The 26,882-nt window shown below is 57.5% G+C and overlaps 2 protein-coding genes across 3 annotated transcripts in view; one reads left to right on the forward strand and one right to left on the reverse strand.

Annotated features, from left to right (window-relative positions):
* Positions 1–27: 27 nt before the first annotated feature.
* SLC5A10 (solute carrier family 5 member 10) overlaps positions 28–26,882 on the reverse strand; it is a 40,443-nt gene continuing 13,588 nt past the window's right edge. The window contains exons 8-15 of one of the 2 annotated variants that reach the window (XM_054843296.1): positions 26,070–26,275; positions 23,610–23,745; positions 4,429–4,536; positions 3,905–4,047; positions 1,496–1,609; positions 836–1,051; positions 578–659; positions 28–421 (exon numbers count right to left, since the gene is read on the reverse strand). In XM_054843296.1, the coding sequence (XP_054699271.1) occupies positions 255–421; positions 578–659; positions 836–1,051; positions 1,496–1,609; positions 3,905–4,047; positions 4,429–4,536; positions 23,610–23,745; positions 26,070–26,275 (1,172 nt within the window). In that variant the 3' untranslated portion in view covers positions 28–254. Of the gene's footprint in view, positions 422–577; positions 660–835; positions 1,052–1,495; positions 1,665–3,896; positions 4,048–4,428; positions 4,537–23,609; positions 23,746–26,069; positions 26,276–26,882 lie in introns of both variants that reach the window. The other variant, XM_054843295.1, reaches the window with a different exon arrangement.
* On the forward strand, positions 8,427–26,115 carry FAM83G (family with sequence similarity 83 member G). Its single transcript, XM_054843293.1, has 5 exons — positions 8,427–9,411; positions 16,100–16,267; positions 19,611–19,735; positions 20,523–21,969; positions 25,546–26,115. The coding sequence occupies exons 1-5, from the start codon at positions 8,917–8,919 to the stop codon at positions 25,963–25,965; spliced, it is 2,655 nt and encodes an 884-aa protein (XP_054699268.1). The 5' UTR covers positions 8,427–8,916; the 3' UTR covers positions 25,966–26,115.

The raw sequence follows: 26,882 nt of genomic DNA on the forward strand, positions 1-26,882 counted from the left end.
TCCCCTGCAGCCCACATTTGCCCACCCTGATACTTTGCCCCAGGCCCCTCCCAGGGACTTGCTGCCCCCACAAATGCTCCCACACCTCACAGCCCCCCGGATACACTTGGGGTCCACGGTGCTGAGAATGCCCAGCTCATTGCACCAGTAGATTTAAACATCCCATTTCCCAAATGTGACAAGGAAAAACTATCACCCAAATCCCCATTTCTGCCCCCCCAATGGCTTCCTCCCCCCCGGGGGCTGGCAGGCCGCTAGGCAAAATAGGCATAGCAGAAAATATTGACACACATCAGAACAATGGCGTTGATGCCACAGACGCGGGCCCAGAAGGGGGGCTCTGCGGCGTCCCTGAGGGATGTGGTCGAAGGTCCCTTGGCCTTTGATGGCTGCTGGGTGCCTGGGGCAGCTGAGCAGGAACCTGGCACAGAAAGACAGTGTGGGGGACAGGGGGCCACAGGTACCCCCACGGCCCTGGGGAAACTGAGGCACGGGGCACGCATGCTGTCCTGCAGCCTGTTACAGGCAGGGAGCGGGGGATGCCTCCCCTGCCAGACACCTCTGAGGACACACTCACCATCAGGGGGTCCCTGGGATGTGCCGTTCATGGAGGGCTGGGGGGCGTCCCGTGAGAGGCTCCACCAGGTGAGATCCTTCAGCTGGAAACCGAGGTGAGATTTGATGAGAAAACACTCCCCAGCCAGACCCCCCCCGGAAACCCCCCTGGCCGAGCTCGGGGTGCACCTGGGTGACACCGACATCTCCAGCCAAGGAGGTCCAGTGGGTGGACGCAGTCACGGGGGCCAGGGTGAGGGGTCCTGGGTGTCCTGCTCACCTGGGCCGGGGGCAGTGGGGGGGTCAGCAGGCTGCCCCCCACCACGACGGTGCCCGTGGCAGCACACAACAGCACGGCGAAGTGCAGGTAGTGGATGTCGGCGAGCAGCCAGGGCCGCCGGTCAGGGACCCCACAGTGGGGAGCGGGGTGCGCCAGCTCCAGCCCCATCCTGGCCAGCCCCAGCACCAGCCCGGCCATCAGGCCCCAGAAAGCTCCCTGCAAAGCAAAGGTCCGCGAGGGGTGGCTGGAAGGGGGACAGCCAGCCCATGGGGGGAAACCCTCCCCTCCAGCCAGACCTGGGAGAGAGTTGAGTGGCCCCTGCATGTTGGGACAGCATCCTGCACCCCATCCAGCCAAGCCCTGGCCCAAACCTGCACCCCCTTGGCAGGGGATGTTCCCTGCCAGCCACGTTGGCTGTGCCACGCTTGGTGGCCATGCATGGCAGCACCTTCCTCCTCCTCCTCACACCAGCCACCCAGCAGCTCCCTGGGGAAACGCTGGCCAGGTTTGGTTCCTCTCCCCAGCCCCTCCAGCATCACCTCCCCCTTTCCTCCTCCTGACCCCCTGAGTCCCACTGGGTCCCAGGAGCAGGGTGGGCAGGGACATGTTGGCAGCAACCCGTGTCCCAAATCCGTCCCCAGGGCCACCCCAAGTGTGTACCTGCTCATTAGCTCGAGGCCAGAAGACAGCCAGGACGAAGACAGTGGTAACAGGAGGAGCCAGGTAGCTGGTGACGGCCTGGATGTAGACGTAAAGCTGGCCGCCGCTGGAGCTCTGCAGGATGGGGATCCAGACCACGCTGAGGGCCACCAGCACCACCGTGACCACCCTGCGAGCGGCAGCAATGCGGTGCGGGGTGATGCTCCTGTCCCACCCGCACCTCCTTGCACCCACGGCATCACCACGGCAGTGATGTGGGGGGGGTCCCTGGCATCAGGGGCTGGGTTCCAGTGCCGGAGCAGAAGAGCTGGCCGGCGGATGCCAGGGGATGCTGGACGGTCAGTGTGAGGATGCTCATCACTGGGTGACACTCCCAGGACCACAGAGGATGCTAATTATGCCAGTGCTGGCTCCATCCCGGGCAGATGAGTGCTCCCCAGGCCCCCTGCCCAGCCCCAGGGGCTGCTAAGTTGGCCCCCTCCATGGGGACATGCAGGGCAACGGGCACTTTTGCTATGAAAAGCCCCCAGCCACCAGAGGCCAGATTTGGGTAATGTTCTCAGCACCCTCGCATCTGTCCAAAGCACCCAGCTGAGAGCCGGGGACGTGGGCTGAGCTGCCCCGTGCTCAGCTTCCCCTGGCCAGGCTGCAACAGAAGGGTGCATCTGTCCCCCAACACCACTCCGTCCCCATCCTCGCCCAGCTGCACCCTGCAGCATCGCCCTCCTCCAAAGCAAGAGGCATTGGCCTGACCCCAGTTTTTGGGGTCCAATCTGAGCAGGCAGGCTGGGCAGGACACGTCCCAAAAGCTGCTATATTTATAGCTCAGCCCAGTTTGTTTACAGCTTTGCAGAATTACCTACATCTCCATCTGCTCGTCTCGGAAAGCAGAAGTAGGAAAAAATAAAATAAAAAAAGCAATGAAAGCACCTCTAGACCGAGTCCCCCCTGCCTGCCTGGCGTACTGGAAAGAGGAAGCAGCCCGAGCACGAAACACACACCCTGACCCAAGGGGTAGGAGAAACCCCCCGCATTTGGTACGTCTTTGAGCCACAGATGATGCTAAAAGGTCATGGGAAGAATAGAGGAGTGTCTGAGCGTGCTGGTGAGCTGGGGGGGTGCTGGGCAGCCAGCGATCCCCTCCACAGGTCAGGATCCAGGCAGGGATGGGCTGCAGAGCCCTGGCACAGCCTGCTGTGGCGAGCTCTGGGGATTTTTGGGGAGGATCGGGTGGTCTCACCACCGTGCCATTGCCTCGGCACAGAGCATGCATCAAACACCAGCGGGGATTTCCAGCCAGGCAGCATGGCCACAGCGGGACCTCAAACCCCCAGGTCCAAGAACTGGGAGCTCTCTCCAGTCCCATGAGCAAATTCCTTCCCTCCTCGTGCTGAGCCGGACAGGGCATCCGGGGGGCGGCAGAAGCAACTCTGAGCCACGTGTCCCCATGCTGGCAGGTAGGAAAACCTCAAACTTGCAGCTTAAACAGCTTTTTATTCCTCTCCAAAATATTTATCATTTGCTATAATCCTTTACGGCGGCAGCAGTTTGCAGCACCCTGCTCCCACAAATTGCCCGATGCGCTAACGAATCACCCAGAATTGACTGCAGCAGCGACTCCTGCCCCAGGCAGGCAAAGCCCTTTGTAAACGCTCCTTAATTGTCCTCGGGAAAGCTCTCCGGCGTTATTACACCCCTTGTCACCAACACCGAAGCCAGTGGGAAAGGCGAGGCAGGCCCCAAGACAAGCCCCCCGGTTCCTATGGGGGAGCAGTGCGGGACCATGGTTCCCTGGGATCAACGCCCATCCCCTTCCCACCCTCCAGGGATGGAGGATGCCAAGAAACGGCTGCTCCCAGAGCCGCGGGACCAGCCAACCATCCCCGCAGCCCCAGCGCAGCCCAGCCAAAGCCCTGACCCAGATTCTCTCCTTGTTATTGTCCGCCCTGCACCGAGGACACTCCCCATGCACCCCGGCACCGCGCCGGGGCATTCCCCAGTGCTGACTCTGCCGCCTCGAGCACAGCACCGCGGGCGGGTGTCCGGGCTCCTCGCCATCCCCCGGGAGCAGCCGGGGCATGTGCGGGCAGCGCTGCCTTTTGCCGCCCGGCGAAGGTCCCCCGTGCGCTTTGCTTGTGACCTTGGCGGGGAGCAGCCATCGGCTTCCCCCGGGGAACGGGCTGGAGGCGGCGAGGGAAAGGCTTTGTGCCGGGCACAGCCCTGCCCCTCCAAACGCCCCGTCTGCCTTTCCAGCGCTTTCATACACAGAGCGATCCAAGGGCTTGTTTGCCTTTCATAAGTTGGGCTGAGCACAGGCACTTTGCAGGCTCCCAGGCACCAAAGGCAGATCACAGAGGACCGGACCGGCCCCACCAGTCTCCCCGAAACCCTTGCTCCCTACCTGCCTACCAAGAGCAGCTCTCGCTCGCCAGCCCCCGGCCTCAGCTTCCTCCAGATGTCCATGGTGAAGAGGGTGCTGCTGCTGTTGAATATGGAGGTCAGGGACGACATGAGTGCGGCCATCATCACTGCGATCATGAGACCCCGCAGCCCTGGGGAAGAGAGGGGCCGTCAGGGAGCGGCCAAGCTGGAGGCAAAGGGACGGGGCAGCCCTGATGCTTTGCCCAAGGGTAACGCTTCGCCCTGCCCAGACACACACCGGGATCTCCCCCGGGGCAGGGACAGGGTTTGGTGACGCCCAGCTGCACCCCGGGGTGCTGGACCCTGCGCTGTCCTGGGGTCACCCACATCCCCTGACCTCGCTGCTGGGGTCACCTGGGGAGGGGCTGCACGGGCCATCCCGTGTGTGAACCCACCTGGACCATCTATAAGGACCCCTCAAGGGCTGAGAGGCGATCAGCTGCACAGGTAGCACCAGGGTGCGGCGAAGCCCCACGGGAGATGGAGGAGCCCCCTCCCACCCACCCACCTACCACTGGGCATCAGCTCCACCACCAGCTTGGGGTAGGCGATGTTGGAGCAGCCCACGGCGGTCCCACACACACGGGTGCACTCCTCGGGGTCCACGCAGGCCACAGCATCTGGGGGACAGAGGCAGGTGATGTGCTGAGACCCCTCACGGGGCGGGGGCTCCTGCTCCCCCGGCACCCCCTCCCGTCAGGCTGGATATTGGCCCCTCACTATCACCACAGTGCCCAGACCTTGGCAGGGGACCAGGAGGAGAAGTATGGAGCACATCCCGCATGGAGATCCACCTCTGCATCCCCCCCAGCCTCATTCCCCCCCATCAGCCTCAAGGCAGGCAGGACCCAGCCCGGCAGCATCACCCTCACCTCCCGCTGCCTCGCACCCAGCCCAGCTCCGGTCAGATCTACCCCCACCGAGCCCTCCCCACGTTAAAGCCAGTGACAGCTGCCCTGGATGGGCCCCACCGGGACCCGGGGCTATGGCCGGAGGTGGCAGAGCCCCGCAGGCAGGTGCTGCCCGTCCCCACGCACGGGGCCAGGCGGGTTCATGCACCGTTGGGGCAATTACCTCCACATGGGCAGCACCCGGCAGCTCCCTGGGACGCGTGTGGCAGCTCGCCAGGACCGTCGATGCCCAATTACTTCTACGTCTCAACGAGCAATGAACCCTTTTTTTTATTGTTATGCTCATAAAATATTGAAATAGATGGAAATTAATGTCAGGCATAAATATGGCTGGGCTGCTTGCCTCTCCTGTCTCCATCCTCCTGCCGAGGAGCACAGGGAGTAGCACGGGTGATCCCCACACGTGACTGGGAGCATCGTCCCGCTCCTCCTGTGTGGTGACACCCATCAAAGTGGGGTGCAGCCCTCGGCTCCCCCAGCAGCAGCGGCTGGGGAAGGCAAACAAAAATGGTAACTCCTCGGGGCATTCAGTAAAGGAGTGTGGGGAGCGATGGGGTGCAACGTGGGCTGCAATGGGGATGCAAGCAGAGTGCAACACAGGGTGCAGGCAACAAACCACAAGCAACATCCCAAAGATGCTAAAAAAGTCCAGGCTGGGCCGCCTTTCCCCAGGGTTAGAGTCAGTGCCAGGGCTCTGGTGGCTCTGTCCTCCAGCAGCTGTGAGTAAAGCTGCCGTCACTGCTCTGTGCCTCAGTTTCCCCTTCTCTAAAACACCACGTTGTGCACGGCTCCATGCAAATGGGTGGCAGCTGGCAGGTGGAAGATGCTCCAGAGGGCAAAGCAGCGTCTGGGTGTCAGAACTCAGCTGAAACGCCCGCCCCAGGGCTCAGCTCTGCCACCAAACCCCTCGGTGGGACCCGGGAGCACGCGGGCAGCGGGAGCTGAGCCCAGCAGGGCGGCCGGAGCCCCCAAGCCGGGAGCAGAGCCCAGCACTGTACCCCACTGCCTTGCTTTGTCATTAGGCCCTCTGCTAGAGATGGGAAATTAATTAGGAGCTTGTAATTAATGCTTCCATCTGCAGCCGGGAGGAGCCGGCCCTGGTGCCGGCTGCAGGAGCGGGGCCGTGTCTGCACCGGGTGCTGCCTGTCCGGCTGGGTCAGCCCAGGGCAGCCGAGCAGGGACACCTGCGACGGCAGGGACCGACCTGCTCAGCCATGGTGACCTGTCCCTGCAAGCAGGCGGGGCGTTACAAAGGAGCTGCCGGCTCTTGATTCGGGTGCTCTTGATTCGGGTGCTGAATTCGCCACGTGGGGCAAAGACACCCAGGTCCCCCGTCCCCAGGGGGGGAATCCAGGTGTCTTTACCCCACACGAGGGGTCAGGTGATGCTCCAAGTGTGGGGGTCTGCGGTCCCCATCTCCCCCTCCAACACAGCCGCGGGAGCCAGCACATCACATGAGCGATGGGATGCCGTGTTTTTGCCGCCATGTAATAAATCATAAGCGCACACACCCCGCTAAAGAGACCATAAATCTCCTTGCACAATAAAAACAGAGTCAGGGCAGCCGGCGGTGGCTGAGGTGGGTACAACCGCAGCACGCTCCAGCCACGCCATGCACACCCACGTTCAGTGCACCAGCCCTGATCCGGGGCATCTCCCAACCTACCAGGGCTGGGCCACCCAAGGGGGGACAACAGCCGGGGACAAGGTCTCGGAGCTCCCCTGTGGGTGCTGGCCAGGTGCTCAGCTTTGAGCTCACGTTTTCTGTCCCGGGTGCAACTCCATCAGCAAAAAGGCCACCTCTGCCTGCTCAGCAGGGCTGGGATTTCACCCAAAGTACCCAGTTTTGCCTCCAGCACCCTCAGTCTCCACTGCACTCCTTGCCGCCCAGGTCACAGCACAGATGTGATGTCCTGCCACTGGGAAATCCCCACAGGGTCAGCGCAGCCTTTCCATAAAGTCGTCAGCTCCATCCAAAACACCTCCTGAGCCGATATTTGGCAGGAGCTGAACGCTTCCTTCCTCCTCACGCTCTGATCCCAACGCATGGCTGTTGCATCCCTACATCCCCGTGTCCCCTGTCCCTCCCACCTGCACACGACAGAACAGAGCTGGGCACAACCCCGTGCACAATTTCACACCAGAGGATGGGCAGGGGGGTTGATTTTGCCAGCCTTTCCCAAACACTTGCGTAAATCCTTATACTCCAATGCAGGAGGAGAAAAGCCCCCATTTCCCCTCAGTAGCCCATTACCGTAACTTAAAGCTGAGCAGGTATCAGCTCAGCCTGCCACAGCCCAGCTTTGAGAAAACCCCGCTGGAGTTTCACCCCTTTCTGCACATTTTTGACTCATTTTTCCTCCAAAAACCTCTCCGGGCCCAGCGCTTTGCTATGCCGCGAGCCCCAGCCGGGGACAGGGCAGCCAGGGTGCCGCACGGCCACCGTGTCTGCGGCGAGGAGCATTTGATGGCCGAGTGCCCGGGCAGACGGGCGGCTTCGCCTTGGGAGCCTGACTCAAGCGGGGCTCTCATTTACACGGCTGCGAATCCAGATGAGCTGCTCTAACGTGAGGGAGCGAGACGCAGCCCCTGGCACTTTCCTTTTTTGCATCGGTACAAGAATCTGACCCCAATTCTTGAAATTCATCTTCATCTGAGTTTCCAAGTAGAAAGCTCCGTGTTTCTGGCTTCTGGCGATGGGCACCAACTGATGAATCCAGGGTGGCGGTTTTTGCCCATGTCCCAGTTATTAATGCAATCTGCCATAACAACATCAAGCGCCGTGACCGTGTATCTGCTGCAAACCTCATGACAGAATAGAATAGAATGATGTTCAGTTGGAAGGGACCTCCACCGATCATCTAGTCCAACTGCCTGACCACTTCAGGGCTGACCAAGTTAAAGCATGTTGTTAAGGGCATTGTCCAAATGTCTCGCAAACACTGACAGGCCTGGGGCATCGCCCACCTCTCTAGAGCCTGTTCCAGTGTTTGACCACCCTCTCGGTAAAGAAATGCTTCCTAATGCCCAGTCTAACCCCCAGTGCAGCTTTGAACCATTATGGCAGCTCTGACCTGGTGCTACCACCTGGGACTCACCTGAGGTCCGAGCTCCCGCGCTAGCACGGGGGTCCTTGCACTTGGCACAGGAGGGGTTAACCATGAGCCAGAGCTGCTCTCCTGGAAAACATTGACTTAGCAGCCAGCACACCAGGAGAGGGGGGGATTTCAGGAGAGAGACACTTTTTTTTCCCCCAAGACAAACACCCACACCCCTTCCCAGCCGCCCACCGACCTCCCGCACCCGCGCGGTCCCGGGGGACTCTGGGGAGGTGCGAGGACGGCATCAGCCGAAAGAGTTAACGTGCCGGGAATATGTGAAGGCAGCATGTGACCGCAGGTGGGGCAGGGCGGAGCGATGAATCACTCTTTTGCTTTTCCTCTTTTCACTTCTTGCTATTACCTGTCCAGCCCGGCACTGCGCTGGCAGGAGCCCGAAATAATCGACCTGCCAGCCAGGGCAATGCACGAGAGGCTGACGGAGATGTTCGCTGCCACAAAACCCACCGGCTGACCCAGTTCTCCAGGAACGATAACCACGGACAGCTTTTAGGCTGAGAAATGCTGCTTTTCTCTGCCCTTTATTAAGCCGGGGTTTTGTGTGTTTCTTTTCCGCTTTTCCGGTATTATCGCTGTCTTGAAAGAGCAGAGGATGAGAAGACCGCGGACCCAGAGGTAGAGGACCTTGCTGGTGGTGCACGTGTGCCTGGGGCCGTCTCTGCCCCTTCGCCCAGCTCCAACCGTGGGAAGCGCCAGGTTTTTCTCGCCGGGAGCCCTCTCTCCACGCAGAGCCGGGAGCAAGCAAGAAACCGAATCCTCTTCCCCAGTGAAGAGCTCCAGCGTGGCAGGAGCCGGCAGAGAAGGGAGCGGCACATTTCCTCAGCTGCACATTGAGCCGGGGAGGGCAAAGCAAAGCAAATCGTGTATTTAAAGACCAGGGAATAATTAATTTTTTATTTATTGTTGACATCCGGTGCTTGCTGGGGGAACAGAGGTCCCTTTGGAGAGCGCACCGGCGTGTGCTGTCACCATGGCTTTCTCCCAGGTGCAGTGCCTGGACGACAGCCACGTCAACTGGAGGTCCAGTGAGTCCAAGCCCGAGTTCTTCTACAGCGAGGAGCAACGCCTGGCCCTGGAGGCACTGGCCTCCCGCGGCCCCGACGCCTTCTACGAGGTCCTGAAGAAGGAGAACATCAGGGACTTCCTCTCTGAGCTGGAACTAAAGAAGATCCTGGACACGTTGGAGACGTACGACCCCGGCTCCGAGTACATCCCACGCCATGGCAGCAGTGTGGGGGAGAGCGAAGGCGATCGCAACAGCCAAGGGGATGAGCAGGACGTGGCCCCCTCCCTGGAGTACTGGCCACAGAGGTCCGACCGCTCCATCCCCCAGCTGGACCTCGGCTGGCCCGAGACCATCGCCTACCGCGGGGTCACCCGTGCCACCGTCTACATGCAGCCGCCCATCGAGGGGCAAGCGCACATCAAGGAGGTGGTGCGGAAGATGATCTGCCAGGCTCAGAAGGTGAGTTGCACCGTAGTGACGGGGCAGGATTTGCCCCGGGCTGTCCTGCCCAGGACAGATCCTAAAGTCCTGCTCCACCAGGCAATCCCCGTCCTGCAGGAAGCTCTGCCTAAGCAAAGGCATCGGGGGGTCAAGTGTTCGGGTTTTTCCACGTTCATTCAGTGTAATCAATATTTGGGGATTGGATTTTGCTGAAGATGCCGTTAGCCTGGTCCAGCGCTCCCTGGGAGCAACACGGCCCTTCCCCTGATCCGTATGGCAGCATCGTTAATCCCAGGGTCCCTACAGGGCTGTGGGGAAAACCACCAGGGAGAAAAATGAAAAAATTAGTTGAGCTGCTTTCCAGCTGCGAGCCCACAGTCCCAGGCACCCGTGATCATTATTCCCAGAGCCCCGGTTGACTGCATGTGGCAACACGCAGGAACCAGAGGAGCCAAACTCAGCCCTGGGGCAAAACAGCCAAAGCCACTGGTCTGGCGCTGACGTGTGCGAGGGTCGAGCTTGGCCTGAGATTGCTGCAGTGCTCCAAATCGGCCTCATCCTGGCTTTAGGAGGAAAACTATGGGCTGATGTGCAGGACAAGGTGGGAGAGATGCTGAGGGGATTTGGGCTGAGACTCATCATCCTCCCTGTGGCATCAAACCAAGGAGCAGGGAGTTGGGGCGGATGAGCGACGGGGTCAAGCTCGTGTCGTGGGCAGGAGGGAGATGATGGCATGCGTTTGAAGGCCAGCAGTGGTGGGCAGAGGTTGCTGGTATTTCCCAGTGACCCAGTCCCAGCTGGGAAGCGCAGGAGGCGTCAGTACCTGCTGGATTGGTGGTGCTGGTGCGTGAAGCCCTTTGAGCTCTGTGCATCTGCTCCTTTCAGAAATCTAGCTCCGAGAAAGGAGCATCCAAACCCCGGGGATGCTCCGGCAGGAAAACAGGGAGACCCTGCCAGGGGGAGACAGGCTGGGATGCATCTGGGCCAGCTGGCTCTGGAGACCCCGTGCCAGGGCCAGGGACAGTGCTGGGTTCACAGATCCTGGCAGGAGAGAGGGAAGCCTGGTGGCAAGGAGCCATCTGAGCTTCTCCAGGACCAGAGGGCTGGGGGTCTGAGCATGAGGAGCCCCGGCTCAGGCAGGAAAACTGATCTCCCAACGTGCCTGAGCCAGCAGGCTCACGGGGACAGCTGATGCGGGGGACCGGGGCTGCCCTGCTGTGGACAGGAGCCGTCTCTGGCCACTGTGACCTTGCAAAAGTTGAGGTGACCTGTCCTTCCCCGCAATATTTTCCCTGACGAAGGACTTTGCAGTGAGGACAGAAGGAAGGGAGGGCTGAAGTACCATAGGATGGAGGATGAGAGAACTCCCCAACTACAAATAATGTCTCATCTTCGGGTCTTTCCAGCTGCCTCTCACCCAGGCTTGCAGCTCCTGCCTGGCTTTGCCTACTCACAGCTTCCTGCCTGCTCCCCCCCCTCCCCAAACATCATCCCCTGAGTCATCCTACCACCCTCTCCCTGCTCAGGAGAGCCAGGCAGTTGAGTCAGGCAGCTGCCGGGCCCTGCTGCCTGCACCATCCCCACCTCTCCTTGGAGCCTCTCCAAGCCACAGGGATGTGGCTGTGGTTGATGCAGCCTTGCTTGTCACCGGTCCCTTGATGTCCCATGAGCAGGGCTGGGCTCTGCCTCCTGGTCCAGGTGGTCCCTGCCACTGGGGTGAGACATGGTGACACTGCTGCTGACATGCAGGAGCCTGCTTGAAGTTTATGGCACCCCAGGAGACATAGAGATGGGCACGTGCTTCAAACCCGCAGTCTGGGGATGGCAGGAATTACAGGGTCTGACAAGCGGGGTTCTTCCAGAGGTCTCCCACCCCGTATACAAGGACCACAGTTACTGCAGCTGAACCTGCTATCATACAGCTGAGCCCAGGTGACTGCTGGTGTGGGTGCTCCTATGCGTGGGGACGCTCGGCTAGATGACCCTCCTCTGCACCCAGAGATTCCAGCTGAAGCTTAAAGGTCTTCACGGCAGCTTAGAGGTGAAAGAGTTTGGCTGAGAAAGCAGAGAGTGGACAGAGGGATGGTCCGGCTGCCACTCCATCAGATGTCACACAGGCTGGCTAGATGCCCCGTCCTTCCTGCAGTGTCCCTTGGCCACCCTGCGGAGATCCCTGCCAGATTGTCCCATCCCACTGGGCAATGGCAGCGCTTTTCATCCAGAGCATGGGCTTGGAAGAGCTTCTTCAGTAGTGCATCCCAGAGGATGACCCTTGCTCTGCTGCTGTCAAAGATACTTGGTCTGACATGCTCTCAGATGCCACACACCAAACACCACCACGCAGGTTGCTGTCTCGTGGCCAGAAGAGCAAAGTTCACCCGACAGTCTGGCCAAAGAAAGTTCAGAGCCCATGTGAGTGTTGCTGATGCTGGGTAGGTTCACGGCAGCTCAGAGCTGGGGTGAGGAAGCCAAGAGCTGAGATGTGAGGCACCTTTGATGGTGCAGATGAACCTACTTGCTTGCAGGAACAAAGCCAAATGCTGCTGAGTTCAGAGCTTCTGCCTTGCTCTGCAGAGAGGCAAACCTAGGTGAGCTGGAGCAGGGGATGCAAATGATCTCCTCCTCTTTCTGGGAATAAATGGGAGAGAAGAGAGGCAGGATCCTGCAGCCACGTCCCTGCTCTCCCAGAATATCCCCATCTTCGTGGCCAACAAATGGAGGTGGTCAGAGACATGGTGCAGCACTGGGCTTCACCCTGGAGACCTTCACCAAGTCTGGTCGTGGCACAGATGTCTCTCCCTTGATGGCAGATCCCCTTGGGCTGCAAAGCTCACAGGATGGGTGGAGAGGAAGTTGTCCCTCCTCTCTTCTTCTCTAGATTTTGGGTCTATCTGACCAGAAGCCAGAGCAGGCTGAAAACACTGACTTTGGCCAAAAGCCACCAGAGACAGCAGTGAGTTTGACCTCCTCTCTGCACTTGAGGTTCCACATTGAGATTGCGGTGATATAATTACCCTGAGCAACTTCCAGCAAAGGTTGGGAGGCCCTATTAATTACTGTTTACAAAACCTTCTGCCATTCCTGGATGAAAGGGTCGACAGGGGAGAGCAATTATTAATGTTACTTGTCCCACCTCACCCTCATCCCAACATGCTTCCTCTAATTGTGCCTTGGTGCCTGCCTAATTTATTAAATGCCCACGTGGTGTGCGCCCCAAAAGTCATTATCTGATGATTCAGAGTGAGCTTATAAGGAGCTCTAATTTCCTCTATAAAACCTGATCCTGCAGTTTATGCACTCGTCAAAGCCATTCAGAAGGATCCTAACACCATTTGCCCAGCGTCCGAGGGGATGCGATGCTCACCGCTCCAAGTGGTGTCGGGATCCGGCACCTGCACATCCACTGCATCCAATGGATCTTGGCAGCTCCTGGGACCCCAGGAAGAAAAGCATCACCCACTCGGGCACTGGGAGCATCTGGCTGTAGATTTGGGGCTGGCCTTCTCCGCTACCTCTGGATGAACAGCAAAGAGGTGGTGAAGCTTCCTGGGACGTCGCAGCGGCAAAAGGGCTTTGGGAAGAGGTGCCTCTGTCCTGCTGCTGGGGACCTCCCCGGTACCGAGCACGCAGGAGCCAAGCGCTGCCCTGGAAGAGGCGGCGAGGACAAGGGTGCCAAGCTCGCTCCCCGGAGCAGGATGGCACAGTTTGCTGCAGACACTCCCATTCCCTGGGGTGGGAAGTAAATAGCACACAGGATTTCACTTCTCTGGAGCAGACAGACCTCCATTCTTTGCAGATTAAACCCTGCACCTGAGTTTGGCATGGACCAACCGGTCCCAGCTGAAGTTTGAGCACAAGCAACGCAGCAGCAGATTTCACCCCTGCGGTCCCTGGACAGTCACCGCGTCAGGAGCACTGCCAGCACCGTCCTTGCTCTCCCGGCCCATTTCATGCCAGGGTAGCGCGTTGGCACGCTGGCATGAGATCCCAGTGACAAACTGAGGCCAAGCCTGTCCTGCAGGCAAGACGCAGCAGGGAGGGAAACAGAAGCGCTGAGTGGCAACAGGATGCACCAGCTGAGCAGGAGGAATTGGGTTGAAAATGTGGGCAAGCGGGTGAAAGCCGGGCTGCCTCCTTGCTGCCTGAGCTAGCTGCCCTGGGCAACTGCCTGCAGCACGCTGCCTGCTCACCATCCCTGCGTGAGCAGTGCTTGGGAGGGGGCATGCCACTGTGCCCTGCCAAGCACCTTCTCACCTTCAGAGCCATAGCAGCAAGCCACGACTTTGGGAATGCCAGGACCGCAGTGAGAAACTGCCCTTTCCCTCCCAAAATGAAAGCCAATACTATTATCATCCCCGTTTTACGAGCCCTCAACCACCCCCAGAGAAAACGCAGTGAACAGGCAAAGAGACATGACCACAGCCACATGGAGCATCAGTGTCAGAGATGGGAGCAAAGCGTCTACAACCAAACCCACCTCCTCGAGCCAGGGAGACACCGTCCCAGCTCAGGTGTCCCTCACCTGGGACTCGTGGCAGACAACACAGCTCCTCCTCAATTACTTGCTGTAAATGGAAAAGCCAAGCCCTGAGATTTAAGAGTGGCTTTGAACCTGTCCCACTTCACATCGTTGGTGAGATGAGCGCAGCCCTCACTGGGCAGCCCATGCAAAGCAGGCACCCGGTTTTCTGCCTCAGTTTCCCCACCATGACAACAATGACATGCAAAACACACAAGCACGTGCAGGAGGATTTATCCTTTCAATGGCAAAACCTGTTTAGAAGCTCTCAGGTGAGGATAAATGGGAATTCAGTTAAAATCAAGTGGCAGAGCCATAACATCCCCCCTTGCTTGGCTCGCTGGCACCTCCCAAAATGCTCATGTGTGGCTGAGGTTGGGGAGGTCGGGGCAGCATTGGAGATGGCATGGGCTGGGGCTCCCCGTGCAGCCTCACTCCTCACCCCATCGCCTGCAGAAAAGGAAGAGCCAGCAGTGTCATAATGCATGATCCTCCTCTTAATTAGAGCTCTCCACCTCCTGTGGCACAAAACTAATTAAAAGGCAGCTTGGTGCTTTGAGAGCCCTGGACTGGACGTGCCTGAGTGTGCAAGCGCCCAGCACCATCCCAATCCCTTCCCTCCTGAGGGAGGAACATCCCGGGGTCTCCCTCTGTCACCCCACGGTGTGCACACACCCATGCTGGCATCCTCCATGGCTCAGCCACATGCTGTGGCCAGCAGAGCCCTCCTGGAAGGGCAAAGGGCTGAGAGCACCCATCTCCCCTTGACCCAGGGCACCTTCCAGGAACAGCCAGAGATGGGGACACCAACTGGTTTCCAAGCATGGGATGATGACATGCCAATGCCCCAGTGACAAGTCGCTTTCCTGCATGGCTGTTGCCACTCAGTGTGGGATGAGGGGAGGCAGACGTGGCTGCAGGGCTGCGCTGCCCTATCGCTACCCCGGGGATTGCGCCGAGATGCTCAGCTGGGCTGCAGGCAGCTTTGCCTGCACATCTCATGCTGCACCGCTGCGGCTCAGTGTTGTGTCATGGGCGATGCCATCTCCAGGAAGACAAAATCCATGGGTGCGGAGTGAACTTTGGTGCTTAGGCAGCCATCCCAGCAAAATCCCAGCGTGGCTGGACGCGGTACAGATGCACCTTCCTATCGCATGCGGGACTCACCCTGGCCCCACCACAGCAGCAAATGCCCTGGGTACAAAGGCAGCTCCAGCTTGCAAGTAACGGTGATGCTGCCATGTGCCGAGCCCTGCTGTCACTGCACGGGGTGCTGGCACCGTCGTCCCAGCTCTGCTCCGCTTTCATACAGCCTGGAAGGAAGGAGGGATGCTGCGCAGCAGGAGCAGCGCCCTGAGCACCCGGCAGGCTGCTGGCCAGGCAAGGGCTGGGCAGCGAGACCAAGAGAGACATCGGCAGCCCCCATGACAGAAACACCACCTGCCCCGGTGCTCTGCTGTGGCCTCACAGTGCAGAACCGACCTTGAACCCAACCCCATTGCTGCTAGCAGCAGCCTGGACTTAGGACATCAGCCGATCACAGGCACTGGGAGCTGCAAACTGCCGACTTTTCAAGCAACGCTGTCAGCTTGCACAACGGGCCCGATTTTAAAAGATATTAAAAGTCATTTCAGCTCCTGAATGCACCTCAGAGGTGCCCTGATACTTTCTACCAAGCTTAGAGTCACTTTTAGCTCATTTTTATACTGGTTCACCCAACACAAGCATGCATGGCAACCCCAGAGACAGCAACCACCTCATGCGATGTGCCCTCGGACAGACAGACACATCATTGCATCGCAGGTTTCCCCTTCTGGTGCTCCCCGTGATGGGGCCACAGACAGTGCCGAGAGCAAAACTTCTCAGACAGAAACCTTGCTTGTTCAAGGCAGGAAAGTTAGATTAACCCTCAGAAACCAATTTTTCCACAAGTATGTTATGCTACAGGCCACCCCCAGAGACCGAACCTCCCGTAGTGAACAGCAGAGGAATGGGACCGGGGGCTCCTGCTTTCCACCCTCAGGCTGGCCAGAGCTGGGGGGAGCCTGAGCTCCCCCACACCTAATCCCAACCTCCTAGAGAAAGAGAGAGAGCATGTTGCTTCAGCTCTCGCCCAAGCACAGCCTACATCTCGGGGCTGTCACCCAGCCATGCTACCCAGACTCACCTCTCTTCTCCCCTCTCCAGGTCATTGCAGTGGTCATGGACATGTTCACCGATGTAGACATCTTCAAGGACCTCCTGGATGCGGGCTTCAAGAGGAAAGTGGGAGTCTACATCATTTTGGATGAGACCAACGTGAAGCACTTCCTTCAGATGTGCGAGCGAGCCCAGATGCACGCTGGACACTTGAAGGTAAGGATGACCTGAAGGGTCCGGGGCCAGGCAACCTCCTCCCACGTAGGGAGATAATCAGAGCTATCAGCCCTGCTCCCTCCTGTCTTGGGGAGATCACAGCCCCCAAACTTCAGGCAGGGCTGGATGAGCATAGTCCATTTTTTCTGTAGTCAAAGCTGAAGATGATGCCCAAACCCAGGAGCAGCAGGATGGAGAGGAACAGATAAGAGATGGGCACATGGATTTCCACCCAGTAAACCTGGATACAGAAAGCCCGGTGGGCTGCTGGTACCCCCCAGAGCTGGCTTTGGGGCAGAGGGGTGTTCAGGGAGCTGCTGCCCCACAAAGGTGGGCGCAACTCAAGCAGGGCACTACAAAGCCCAGGGCAAACCTACGTGCTCAGCTCCTCCTGGTGAATAAGCCAGCGAGAGGGAAGGCACGAGAGGCAGGATGCTCTGCCAGTGCCAGATCCGTGCTCTCATCAGCCCCGTGGTTGCTCCTGCCCCAGGGGCAGGACCGGCAGGAGCAACCGCCGGCCGGTTCTCTCACTTTCGGGCATTCCCGCAAGTCAGAGGCTGGAATTAAAAAACTTGATTTTCCCCTTTTCCGGGGGCCTCCGCCCCAGCACGGGGCCGGGAGCGGAGCAGGAAGGCGCACACACTGCCTGCGATCCCGGCAGCTGCCAAGGATGCCCTCACCACCCTCGCTCGTGCAAAGGCAAAGGAAGACAAAGAGACAGAGGAGAGGGCAGGGGGTTATAGGAGCAGCAGCGGGGACCCTCGCTCCAGCCACAGGACAAAGTCCCGGGCTCCCCGCTGGGTGCAATGCTCCTGGCGTCGGATGCAAACATGCTGGAGCAGCCCAGCAGTTTCAGGGCTTGCAGACGCCCCCCTCCCGGCTGTACTTTACCCACCAGCTGCGAGTCACCGGGCCTTGCCTGTTGCTTGGCAGAAAGGTGGTGTGTCTCCGCGCCTGACGTCACGCAGCCGCGCACGCTGGCTGCCAAATGGCTGGCGGGGAGGCCCATGCCCGGGCAAGCTCACCAAATTTGCTTACAGTGAGGGCGAACCCCCGGCTGAGCAGGAACACGTAGGAGCCACGACACCCTCATGCTGGGCTGGAGCGGGGCCAGGACACACGGGGGGGGCTTGAGGACCCCCACCCCAGTGAGCCAAAACCACTGGCCTGCCAGGCTCACGCCTTCCCCAGCCGCCGAGCCCGCCGGCCCTGCTTAATTGCTGCTCACAACAATTAAAGCAGACGCAACTGAGCTTTTACCCGCGTCCAAACTCCCCGGAGAGTCTGGTACCCTGCAGACTGCTTCTGCTCCGGGACCAGAAAAGCCAGAGCTGACGCACGCCGGTGTTTTAATGCATTAGCAATCCGGTGGCAGGACTGGAAAAGCAGGAGAACACCTGCAGAGCTCGGCAAATGTCTAGAAGTTGGGATTTGCCACATATTGCAGCCAATTTGCTAGCAAGGGATGCAGCAGGGCAGGAGGCTGTGAGGAAACTAGGGCAGTGTCTGGGAGCTGCTTCGTAAGCCAGGAGATGCTAACGAAACGTATGTCGTTATCTCAGCGCCTTCCACGCTTCGCAATTAGCAAGGCAGCTTGGGCAAGGCGGTTGCTTCATTGAGCAATGGTGAGTGCTTGGGGAGTGATTCACCTGTCCCGGGCTCGGCAGCCGGCCATCACGCTGGGCACTCGCTTGCTGAGCGCTCGTCTTGGGAGAGATTAAATAAACAGATCTTACTTAACAGCAGCGGTACGCCGGGAGCGAGGAGGAAGGGAAAGGTAACCGGCACCTTGCTTCTGGGGAGCTTTGTTCCCCTGGGTGTTACCTGAGAAAAACCCACGGCTGCTTTGTGCCTTTGTGCAAAGGTTCGTCTCCGAGCGGGAGAGATCGACGCCCTGGGAGAGCCGCAAGCCGGGGACGCCCAGGCTGGCGATGGGCAGAGGGCTCAGCCTTGGGTGCAGGCATTACCCAGCAGCCGTCCGACCCACACCCCAGGCACTATCGCTCTCTCGGCAGCCCCGCGTAGGGACAACGTGGGGCAGGGATGGGAATTGCCACCCCAACCTGCTTGCCAGCCAGCCCCAGCACCCCCAGTACTGCCCAACGCTGGGCACTGGGGTGCTGAGCACCGCTCCCCCCCAGCCACACCAGGCGAAAAGATGAATGCTAGGAAAAACCAAAAATCAAACACACCATAAAACCCTCAAACTTCTCCCCTCAGCATGTAAAACTTCCCTGGAAAACTGGTCAGGAAAGACTTTGCTTTTGCATCACACCAAAACCAGCTTCAAATCACCGTCCCTCCTGCCAGGCACGTGGAAGTGGGGACCAGGCGTGCCCCAGCTCGGCTCACACCCAGGTTAGGGCTGTGCCAGGTCCTGGTCTACAGGGACAAAAGAGACCCCAGGGAAGCAGATGAGGAAGGCTGGAGGTGAGGAGGACAAATACCACAGAGGACATGACCTGGTGATGACATGGTGCCTTTAGCAATGGCATTACCAACATCCCGGCAGGAACAGGAGGAATGCGGGTGCTTTCATAAGAAAATATTTTCTCCCCACCCAAGGGAGACCATTTGCAGTGAACGATGCTATCTGCTCAGCTGCAAAAATGTGCTGGTGTCCGCCAGAGAAAAGCACAGAGGCATGAAGCAGACTGAAGATAAACATTTTTTCAGAGTCAGGGCTGCCCGTCCATGTCTGGGCTCCCTGTGGGGAGGACGCCCCACTCCTTGGCCACCTTTGCAGGGACCCAATGCAGGACATGCCCTTTTGGCCCACATGCCCAGGTTTTGTTTCCTGAGGGTGAAAAGATGTTTTCCCCTGGTTTTTCTCCCACTCACCCTTAAAAACAGGGCTAGATGCTCAGATTTAGGAGCACAGCAAGGGGGAAACTCGGTGGAGAACAAGCCCACTGCCATCAGGTCCACTTGCGCTGCCCTGGGGCTACCATCTTCCCCTAAAACCCCTTGTACATCTCCCGCTGAGGAGGAGGTGAAGAATCACCTCTCCCATGATGGGATTTGCATAAATCACAGGAGATGGAAAGCGTTTGGCAGCATTATCACACACTGCTCTCCCACGGATGCAGGCAGCGCCAAGTTCACAAGGTAGAAAACACTGTCCGACACATGGGCAAAGCAGGAAATTCTTGAAGCCAAATCCTTGGTTCGCTGCATGGCCCTGGGCAAGTTATTTTATCTTCCCATCACTGTGGCCTCCTCTGAGCCAGCCATGAAGACCATTTCCCCATCCTCGGAGGGGCTGTGGAGCATCCACAGGGGTGAGCGATGCTCTGAAGGCCAGTCCTTTGCTCCTGCTCACACCTCTGCCTTTGCTTTGTAGAACCTGCGAGTCCGGAGTACAGGGGGGACAGAGTTTTTCACACGCTCGGCCACCAAGTTCAAAGGGGCTTTGGCCCAGAAGTTCATGTTTGTGGATGGGGACCGGGCCATGTGCGGATCCTACAGGTAATCAGTGGTGTCTCCTCTTGCCCACCCCATAGAAGCCTTAGTCAAAGGACCGACATGGACCACGTCCTGGTCCCTGCCCAGCCTGGCCCCAGGACCCTGTACCAGAATTGCTCCCCTCCTCCTAAACTTGGGAGATGATTTTGCAAGGCCAAGATCTGGAGTGGGACCCAAGGGGTTCCCACCACCCCACAGCCAGGTCTAGGACACCCCTCCTTCTCAGAGGTGGTGGGACACACCAAGTGTTTCTGTCAGTGCATGTCATGAGCACAAGGATGGACAAAAGTACCAAACCGCAGCCAGTCCTAGACCTCAGGTTTTCCAGTTAAACATTTCCTACCCAAAGCCTATTCCAATTTGTCCAAATGAAAACTTGTTTTGGTAGAAATAGATCCATCTCAGTAAGCTTTTCAATTTCAGACAAGTTTCGTAAACATGGAACTGAAACATTCCCTACTTTCTGGCCACAACAAACACCACATCCATTTACAAGTTGCTTTTCTTAACTAACCCAAACTGAGAAAGGAAAAGCACCAACACTAAAGTGAAAAACTAGCTCACATCAAATACCTTTTATTTTTACTTCAAGTTCCAGTGTGCTCAAGACTTCAATCCTTCATTCTAATTTGGGATGAGAGCTATTTCTTCAGTCTCATTATTATTAATGTTTACAGCGAGATCATGTCCCTGCTAGCACCATCAATCCCCCGGGGAAAGCCAGGGCTGGGGAGAGGTGTGTTATTTACCAGCAAGCACTCAGAGACTTTCCAACACATTTCTGTTCCAGCTTCACCTGGTCTGCGGCAAGGACGGACCGAAATGTCATCACAGTCCTCTCAGGCCAAGTGGTAGAGGCATTCGACAAGCAGTTCCAGGAGCTCTACCTCATGTCCAAGGGGGTGAGCCTCAAGTCCATCTCCATGGGTGAAGAGCCCGAACCTGAGCCTGTAACACTGCCCTCCGTCGTGCCGGTGACCCCCGCCAACGCTGTGGTGAAGAAGCTGATAAACCCTAAATATGCCCTGGTGAAGGCGAAGAGCGCCGACCAGATCAGCAAGACTTCATCAGAGAACCAGGACAAAAACCAGAAAACTGACAACAAAGGCAAAGCCCTGCCTGAGGGCCAGGTGGGCGACAGGCATGGAGACATGGCAGATCTCTCCCTACTCATCCACCCTGGCCTCCTGAATCTGGAGAAAGCCAACATGTTTGACTATCTGCCCACCTGGGTCGAGCCCGACCCCGAGCCCGGGAGCGAAGTCTTGGGCTACATCAACATTATCGACCCCAAGATAAAGAACGTAAAGCTCTCGCAGATGAACCGCATCAAAGTCTGTGATGTCTCCCAGGCCAGCGCCCAGCACCGGCAGATGCTGAAGAACAGGGAGATGGAGATCAAGAAAAACTCAAACCAAGAGCCACCTCTGGTGTCCCCCTACCAAAGACAGACCCCACACACTCCCATGGAAGCTCCTGCAGGCCCTGCTACCAGCCCCATCGAAGGCATCAGCTGGACAATGAAGCAAGCAGGAATGTTTACCACTTCACCATTGGGCCACTGCTTAAAGCCACCAGAGGAGATACTGGAGGACATCAAGCCCCCAGTTCCAAAGCCAAGGACCATCCCTGCTGGTGTCCTTGTGACCAAAGTCATTACGCCCTGTGAGAGTGTCACTGCCCCAGAGGATGACATACAACCACTGCCAGCCAACCATGAGGGTTCAAAGCAGGAACCAGAGGAGAAGCCCAATGGAGCTTCAATGGAATCCTGCCATCTCCAGCCAGACCGGCCAGTGACAGGGACACAGGAGGACAAAGGGCCTCCCTGCACCCATAATGGGCTGGGAGATGGGGAGGAGGAGGAGGAAGAGGAGTACATCACTCTCAGTGACCAGGAGAGCTACTCCAGCAGCTCTGCTGACCACAGCTACCGCCGCTCCAACGCCTCCTCCATCTCAGACGAGTACTTCGAGGTGAGGGATCGCTATGGGCCACTCCGGCGAACCAACTCGGATGTCACCCACAACGGGGAGATCCTTCCCATGCAGAGGAAGCTCAGCGACCCTCACATCAGCCGGGGCACCTTCCTCAGCCCCCTGGGGAGCCTTCCATCCCTGAAGCATGTCCATGTGGAGGACATGACGAAGAGGAGGAGCAACGCCGTGGAGATTAGGTGCGTGCTGCCCCGCACCATCCTGGATGGCAACAGCTCCTACCCCAGCAGTGCTGCACAGGTAGGACTTTTTGCTATAACCTTCCCTATGTTTCTCCACCCTACAAAGGTTGCAAACCTGGAGGTGACCCAGCCAGCTCAGCCAAGGCGTGGTGTCATCCCTAGCTTTGGTGTCGCGTCCTAGATGCTGAGATGAGACTACCCATATGGGAGAATAACTCTCTACATGCAGCGATGGTAGGAGTCACCCAAGAGGTGCTCTTGGTCAGGAAGGCTGGTGGCCATGCCACAGCTCTTGGTGTCTGGGAGTGCAATGGGAACAGCTGGTAAACGGGAGGTTTTCAGGAATTAAAGATTATCCCATGGCATTGGGCTGTGGGATGGAGCCCAGTGGCTCTGTACGGCTGTGCCTGGAGCCGCTGGGTTCCATCCCACAGCCCATCAGCAGTGGCATCATGCCCAGCCAGGGACAGACTGTGCGTGCAGGCGTGTCCTTCTCAGGCTTGTTTTCTAGCTCCTTGCAATGGTGATTAGCATCAAAATAAAAGCACTCGGACACATAATTAGGCAGAACAAGACAGCGGAGAAACAGGGACGGCAACCTCTGTAGGCGAGCACTGTAGTCAGCAGCTTCATAGCTGATCCATGAGTGACGCCAGACCTTGTCACCCCACGGGGTGCACGCCAGCACCCCATGCAAGACCACAGGGTGCACACCAGCATCCCCACGACAGCAGGAGCATCACCCCATCCAGGCAGGTGGATCACAGGGTCAATCCCCTATTTCCACCCAAGTGCTGCAGCCTCTTGCACGACAACCAAGTATTTTGCTGTCTCAAGGATCCCCACCCGCTGTTTTCGGGGCATTTAAACCCCCAGGGCTAAATCAGCAGCTGAAATCGCTGAAGCCACCTGAGGTTACCCTAGCTGAGCATCTAATCTGTATTTACAGGGAATTAAATTTACTAGCCCAGAATCCACTTGCTTCTCCCTTCCCAGCCAGTGACGCGGAGCTCAGAGCAGGGTTTTAATCCTCGCACATCAAATATCCCCCTCGCACCCTGCGGAGCCATGCAGGGCGAGGAGCAACGAGCCCTTTGATGCTCTGTGACCCAGGTGCCGCCTTGCTCAGAGTGGCCAGGTACGTTGGTGTTCCTGCAATATCTCGTTCTGGACCTTTGATAAAAGTTGGAAAATTGACATGCCATCAGGGTTAGGAAAGCCAGCACTCAGCTGATGGAAATGCGCAGAGAATAGTTTGTCCCATGTGTAACAATAATAAACCAAAGCAATCCTTGATTAACTCTCTAGAAACCTCGAATCCAACAGAAATCACCACCAACCCCCACCAAACATTTCTGTTCTGGCTCCACGTTTCCTATGTGCTGGCCCTCAGCCCAGTGTAGCCCAAAACGCAGGCGGAGGCACGCTCAGGGCAAACATAGTATTTTCCATCACACTGAGAGCACAGCACCCAAGTCATCCCTGGAGCATTGCCTTGCCCAGACACATGCAACCCTGTTGACACCCAGCTGCACGGTTAGTAGAGTGCAGTAGCATTGGCCAATGCACAGCAGGCACAAGGAGAGAGCTGGGGACACTCAGGTCCTCTCCTGTCCCTCTCCCCCCCCACTCCCATTCATCGCTTAGTGACAGGCAAAATACCCACCCAGCTCCACATCCACGTGGCAGGGCCCTTACCTGGGTACAGGACCCTGCTGATCATCCCCGGCATGATGATAACGAACAAGGGCAGCATCTTCAGGTAGCTGGCCAAGATGGAGCCGGCCTTGGCGTGACTCAGGCTCTTAGCAGAGAGCGACCGCTGGACGATGACCTGTGGGAGAGCCGGGCAGGAGAGCTGAGCAGCCGCCAACATCTCCTATTCCACATCAGCCTCTTCCTTGCCAAACTGCATCCCAAGCATCTCCAAACACTGGAGCCACTGGGAATCGGGCCCAAACGCAGCTCACAAATGCAGCGTAGATGTGCACCCAACCCACGGGCTGGGTTCCTCTCCAGACCAGCAATGGGTTGGTGTCATGCCACAGCACCACAAAAGCCCAGTGCAACCACAGCAGTGTGTCCTCCTGACAGTATCAACCATTCCCCACCACCATCCTCTCTCCTCTTGCCCCTTCTATTCAATCTCTTCCCCAGAGTGCCCACAACAAAATGGACACTGAGTCCAGCATCCTCCTACCACAACTCCACCACCCACACTGCTCAAACCATCGCACCTCAAAGCTCTGGCCAAGCCATGCCCATCCATGATACAGCTAGCCCTTGGGCTTCGAGGCAATCTCTCTTAAATAGGCAACATCCAACGCTGCCTTTAAAAGAGCTCAGACTGTCCCCAGAGGCTCGCAGAGAAGTGCTCAGCACCCAGCAGGATTCAGCCACTCCTGAGCAAGCACTGGTGGGCAGGAAGGATGGGATGCCAGTTCCTGGAGTGGGATACTTGGGGAAGCTGTGGTTTAACTTCTGCCCAAGAGCCAGAGCATGTCAGGAGCCACAGGACCCACCACCCAGCTCAGGCACCATGTGCACCACATCAGGCATGTAATGACCTCGAAGGGAGAGGAGCTAGATCACCCTTAGTCCTTCTCACCTGAAGACATCTCAGACCTTACCACTGACTTTAAGCAATCTATTTAAATCAATCTAGCATTACTTAAGTGAAACTGCTTTAACACAGCCTTTCTGGTCAAAGCAGGAGGTGTCTGCTCAAGGACCAGAGGGGATATTGGGACTAAATAACTGAACACCAAGACGATGCCAATAGCACGGTGGAGATGCAGCACCGGTGGCATGGCGGGGGTCGTGGCAGAGCAGATCAGTGCAGCCAGCTCTGCAGCCTCCCAGCCCCAGCTCATCCTGCCGTCAGCACCTGCACTCGCTAGATCCAATCTTGCCCGGTATGTCTGCATGGGGTGCAATCACACCTCTGGATTGCAGCGCAGACACACCCAAAGAGGAAGATAAATATCTGGTGACCACAGCCATGCATTAAGGCCTTACCCAGTCCAGAATTAAGATTAACGATGCTCAGACCCGATCCAAACATGTCTCTCAACCCAGCTAATCAGAGCCACCCCCGCAGTGGTGTTGCAGCTCATTGTTTTCTCCTGATCCCACCTCCTCTCCCAACCCTCCATCCTTTCATCTAATCTTGGTAGCCACCTAATCCCACAGGTTGGGTCTGGATGACTGAATGCTCTTTGGGCCTGAAACGAGTGCTCTAGATGATTAAGACGGCTGTTCAGGCTGCTGCTGGAGAGAAGGCATTTAGAAGCTGCTGGCGTCCTTGGTCCTGGATCTCTGGGCAGCCATGACTTGGCTTGGGATAGTCTCTGGGTTGCCAGGGCTGCTCAGGAAGTGGCTGCTCAGATGCTGCTATGTGCAGGACAGTGCTTGGCCAGAGCAAGAAATCAGAGGAGCAGCAATGGTTAAAACTTGAGGCAGTTTTGAGCTGACACTGGTCTCAGAAGAGTTTGGGCAAAGGAGTACACCAAGTGGCAGAGGGATTTGTGCATGAGGACCAAGTCCACAGCACAGACATGTTATGGGGTGTCCTTGCAGGGGAACAACATCCTTACAACAGCAGTAGCTCATCTCTTTCTCTGCTCTTTAACAGGGGATGCACATCTACCGCTACCGACCCAGGAACCCCGCAGGCAGAGAGCAAGGCAAGGAGGTCTCCTGCTCCCCAACACACGAGAAACCCCTTGGGGCCACCAAATACAGAGGGGATGGAGCCGAACCCAAAAAGACCATCGCAGGCAGCCAGCCCTACTGGCAGAGCAAAGCCTTCAGCCCCAGCAAGCCCACGCAGCCCAGCCACCTCTCACCAAGCCACCCCAAAGCATCAAGCAAACGCTTAACCTCCCTACCAGAAAGCCAGAAGACAACCGAGGAGGTGAGGACACCCCTTGGCATCCCGCTCTCCAAACTGTCCCAGTCCAAGCACCTCAAGAACAGGGCTGCGGGAGCCCCAGGTGCTTCTATTGACTCCAAAAAGAAGCCCCCCGAGACCACCGGCCAGAAGGACCACTAAGCGCTGATGCAGGTGGACTTCCAGGGCGAGAGTGGTAGTAGAGCGTGCCTGGACCCCAGGCAACGCCGTGTTACATGGGGCAGGGGAATCTTGTTTACATTTACCTGGTCAGTGCACCAGTACCACGTGGCCATGATAGACAGCCCGAAAGTCATCCCAGTCCAGGGCAGATCTCCAGAGACTGGGTCTCGGAAGAGGTGCATTGCATCCGCTCTGGGCAGGTGGCAGGTAGTGTTGGGAACAATCTTGGATGGCACAGCTTTTAAATAGGCCTCTTCCAGGTTGGGGTAACCTCCGATCTCATTAAAGGCTGGAAAGCATCATTGGGAGAAGCTGGTTAGAGTTGAGAAAAAACCAACAGCCTGTGAGATCAGCTGGCAGAATGCTTGCCAATTTGTTAACTCAGAAGTGCTGCCCAGAGAGGGAGGGCTCGTTCATGATCGTGTTTTCTTCTAGTTATTTAAGAGACTCTTCTATTAACAATTTGCACAGCAGGTCCCATTACAGTCCGCCCTCCCTTCGGAGGGTGACCCGTGTCCTGGGACAGAGGCTCCTCAAGGGACCCACCTCTTTTGACTTCGTACTGTAAAAGCAACCTGTTTATTAAAGCTCCCCAGTCCCAGAGCAAGGGAAACTCACCTAAGACTATTAAAATGCAAGATTAGGTAGCCTTTGACTTGATATACTCAAGGTGCCTTAGCACAGATGTCCAGCCAAACATTTTCTACCCCTCTGAGCATTTTCCCAGCACCCCCCACATGGCTCCATCCCCAAGCCTCCAGCAACCAGTGGGAGGAGGAGAGAGAGAGAGAGAAAAAAAAAAAAATACCCTCTTCACTACATTTTTCCTAGAAAATGGGATCCAAGGTATGGGTCTCTGAGCCCTGCTGAGGAGTACGTGCCATGAACAAGCCCTA

The sequence above is a fragment of the Grus americana genome, chromosome 15 (assembly GCF_028858705.1).
Source record: "Grus americana isolate bGruAme1 chromosome 15, bGruAme1.mat, whole genome shotgun sequence".
In the NCBI taxonomy this organism is placed as follows: Eukaryota; Metazoa; Chordata; class Aves; order Gruiformes; family Gruidae; genus Grus; species Grus americana.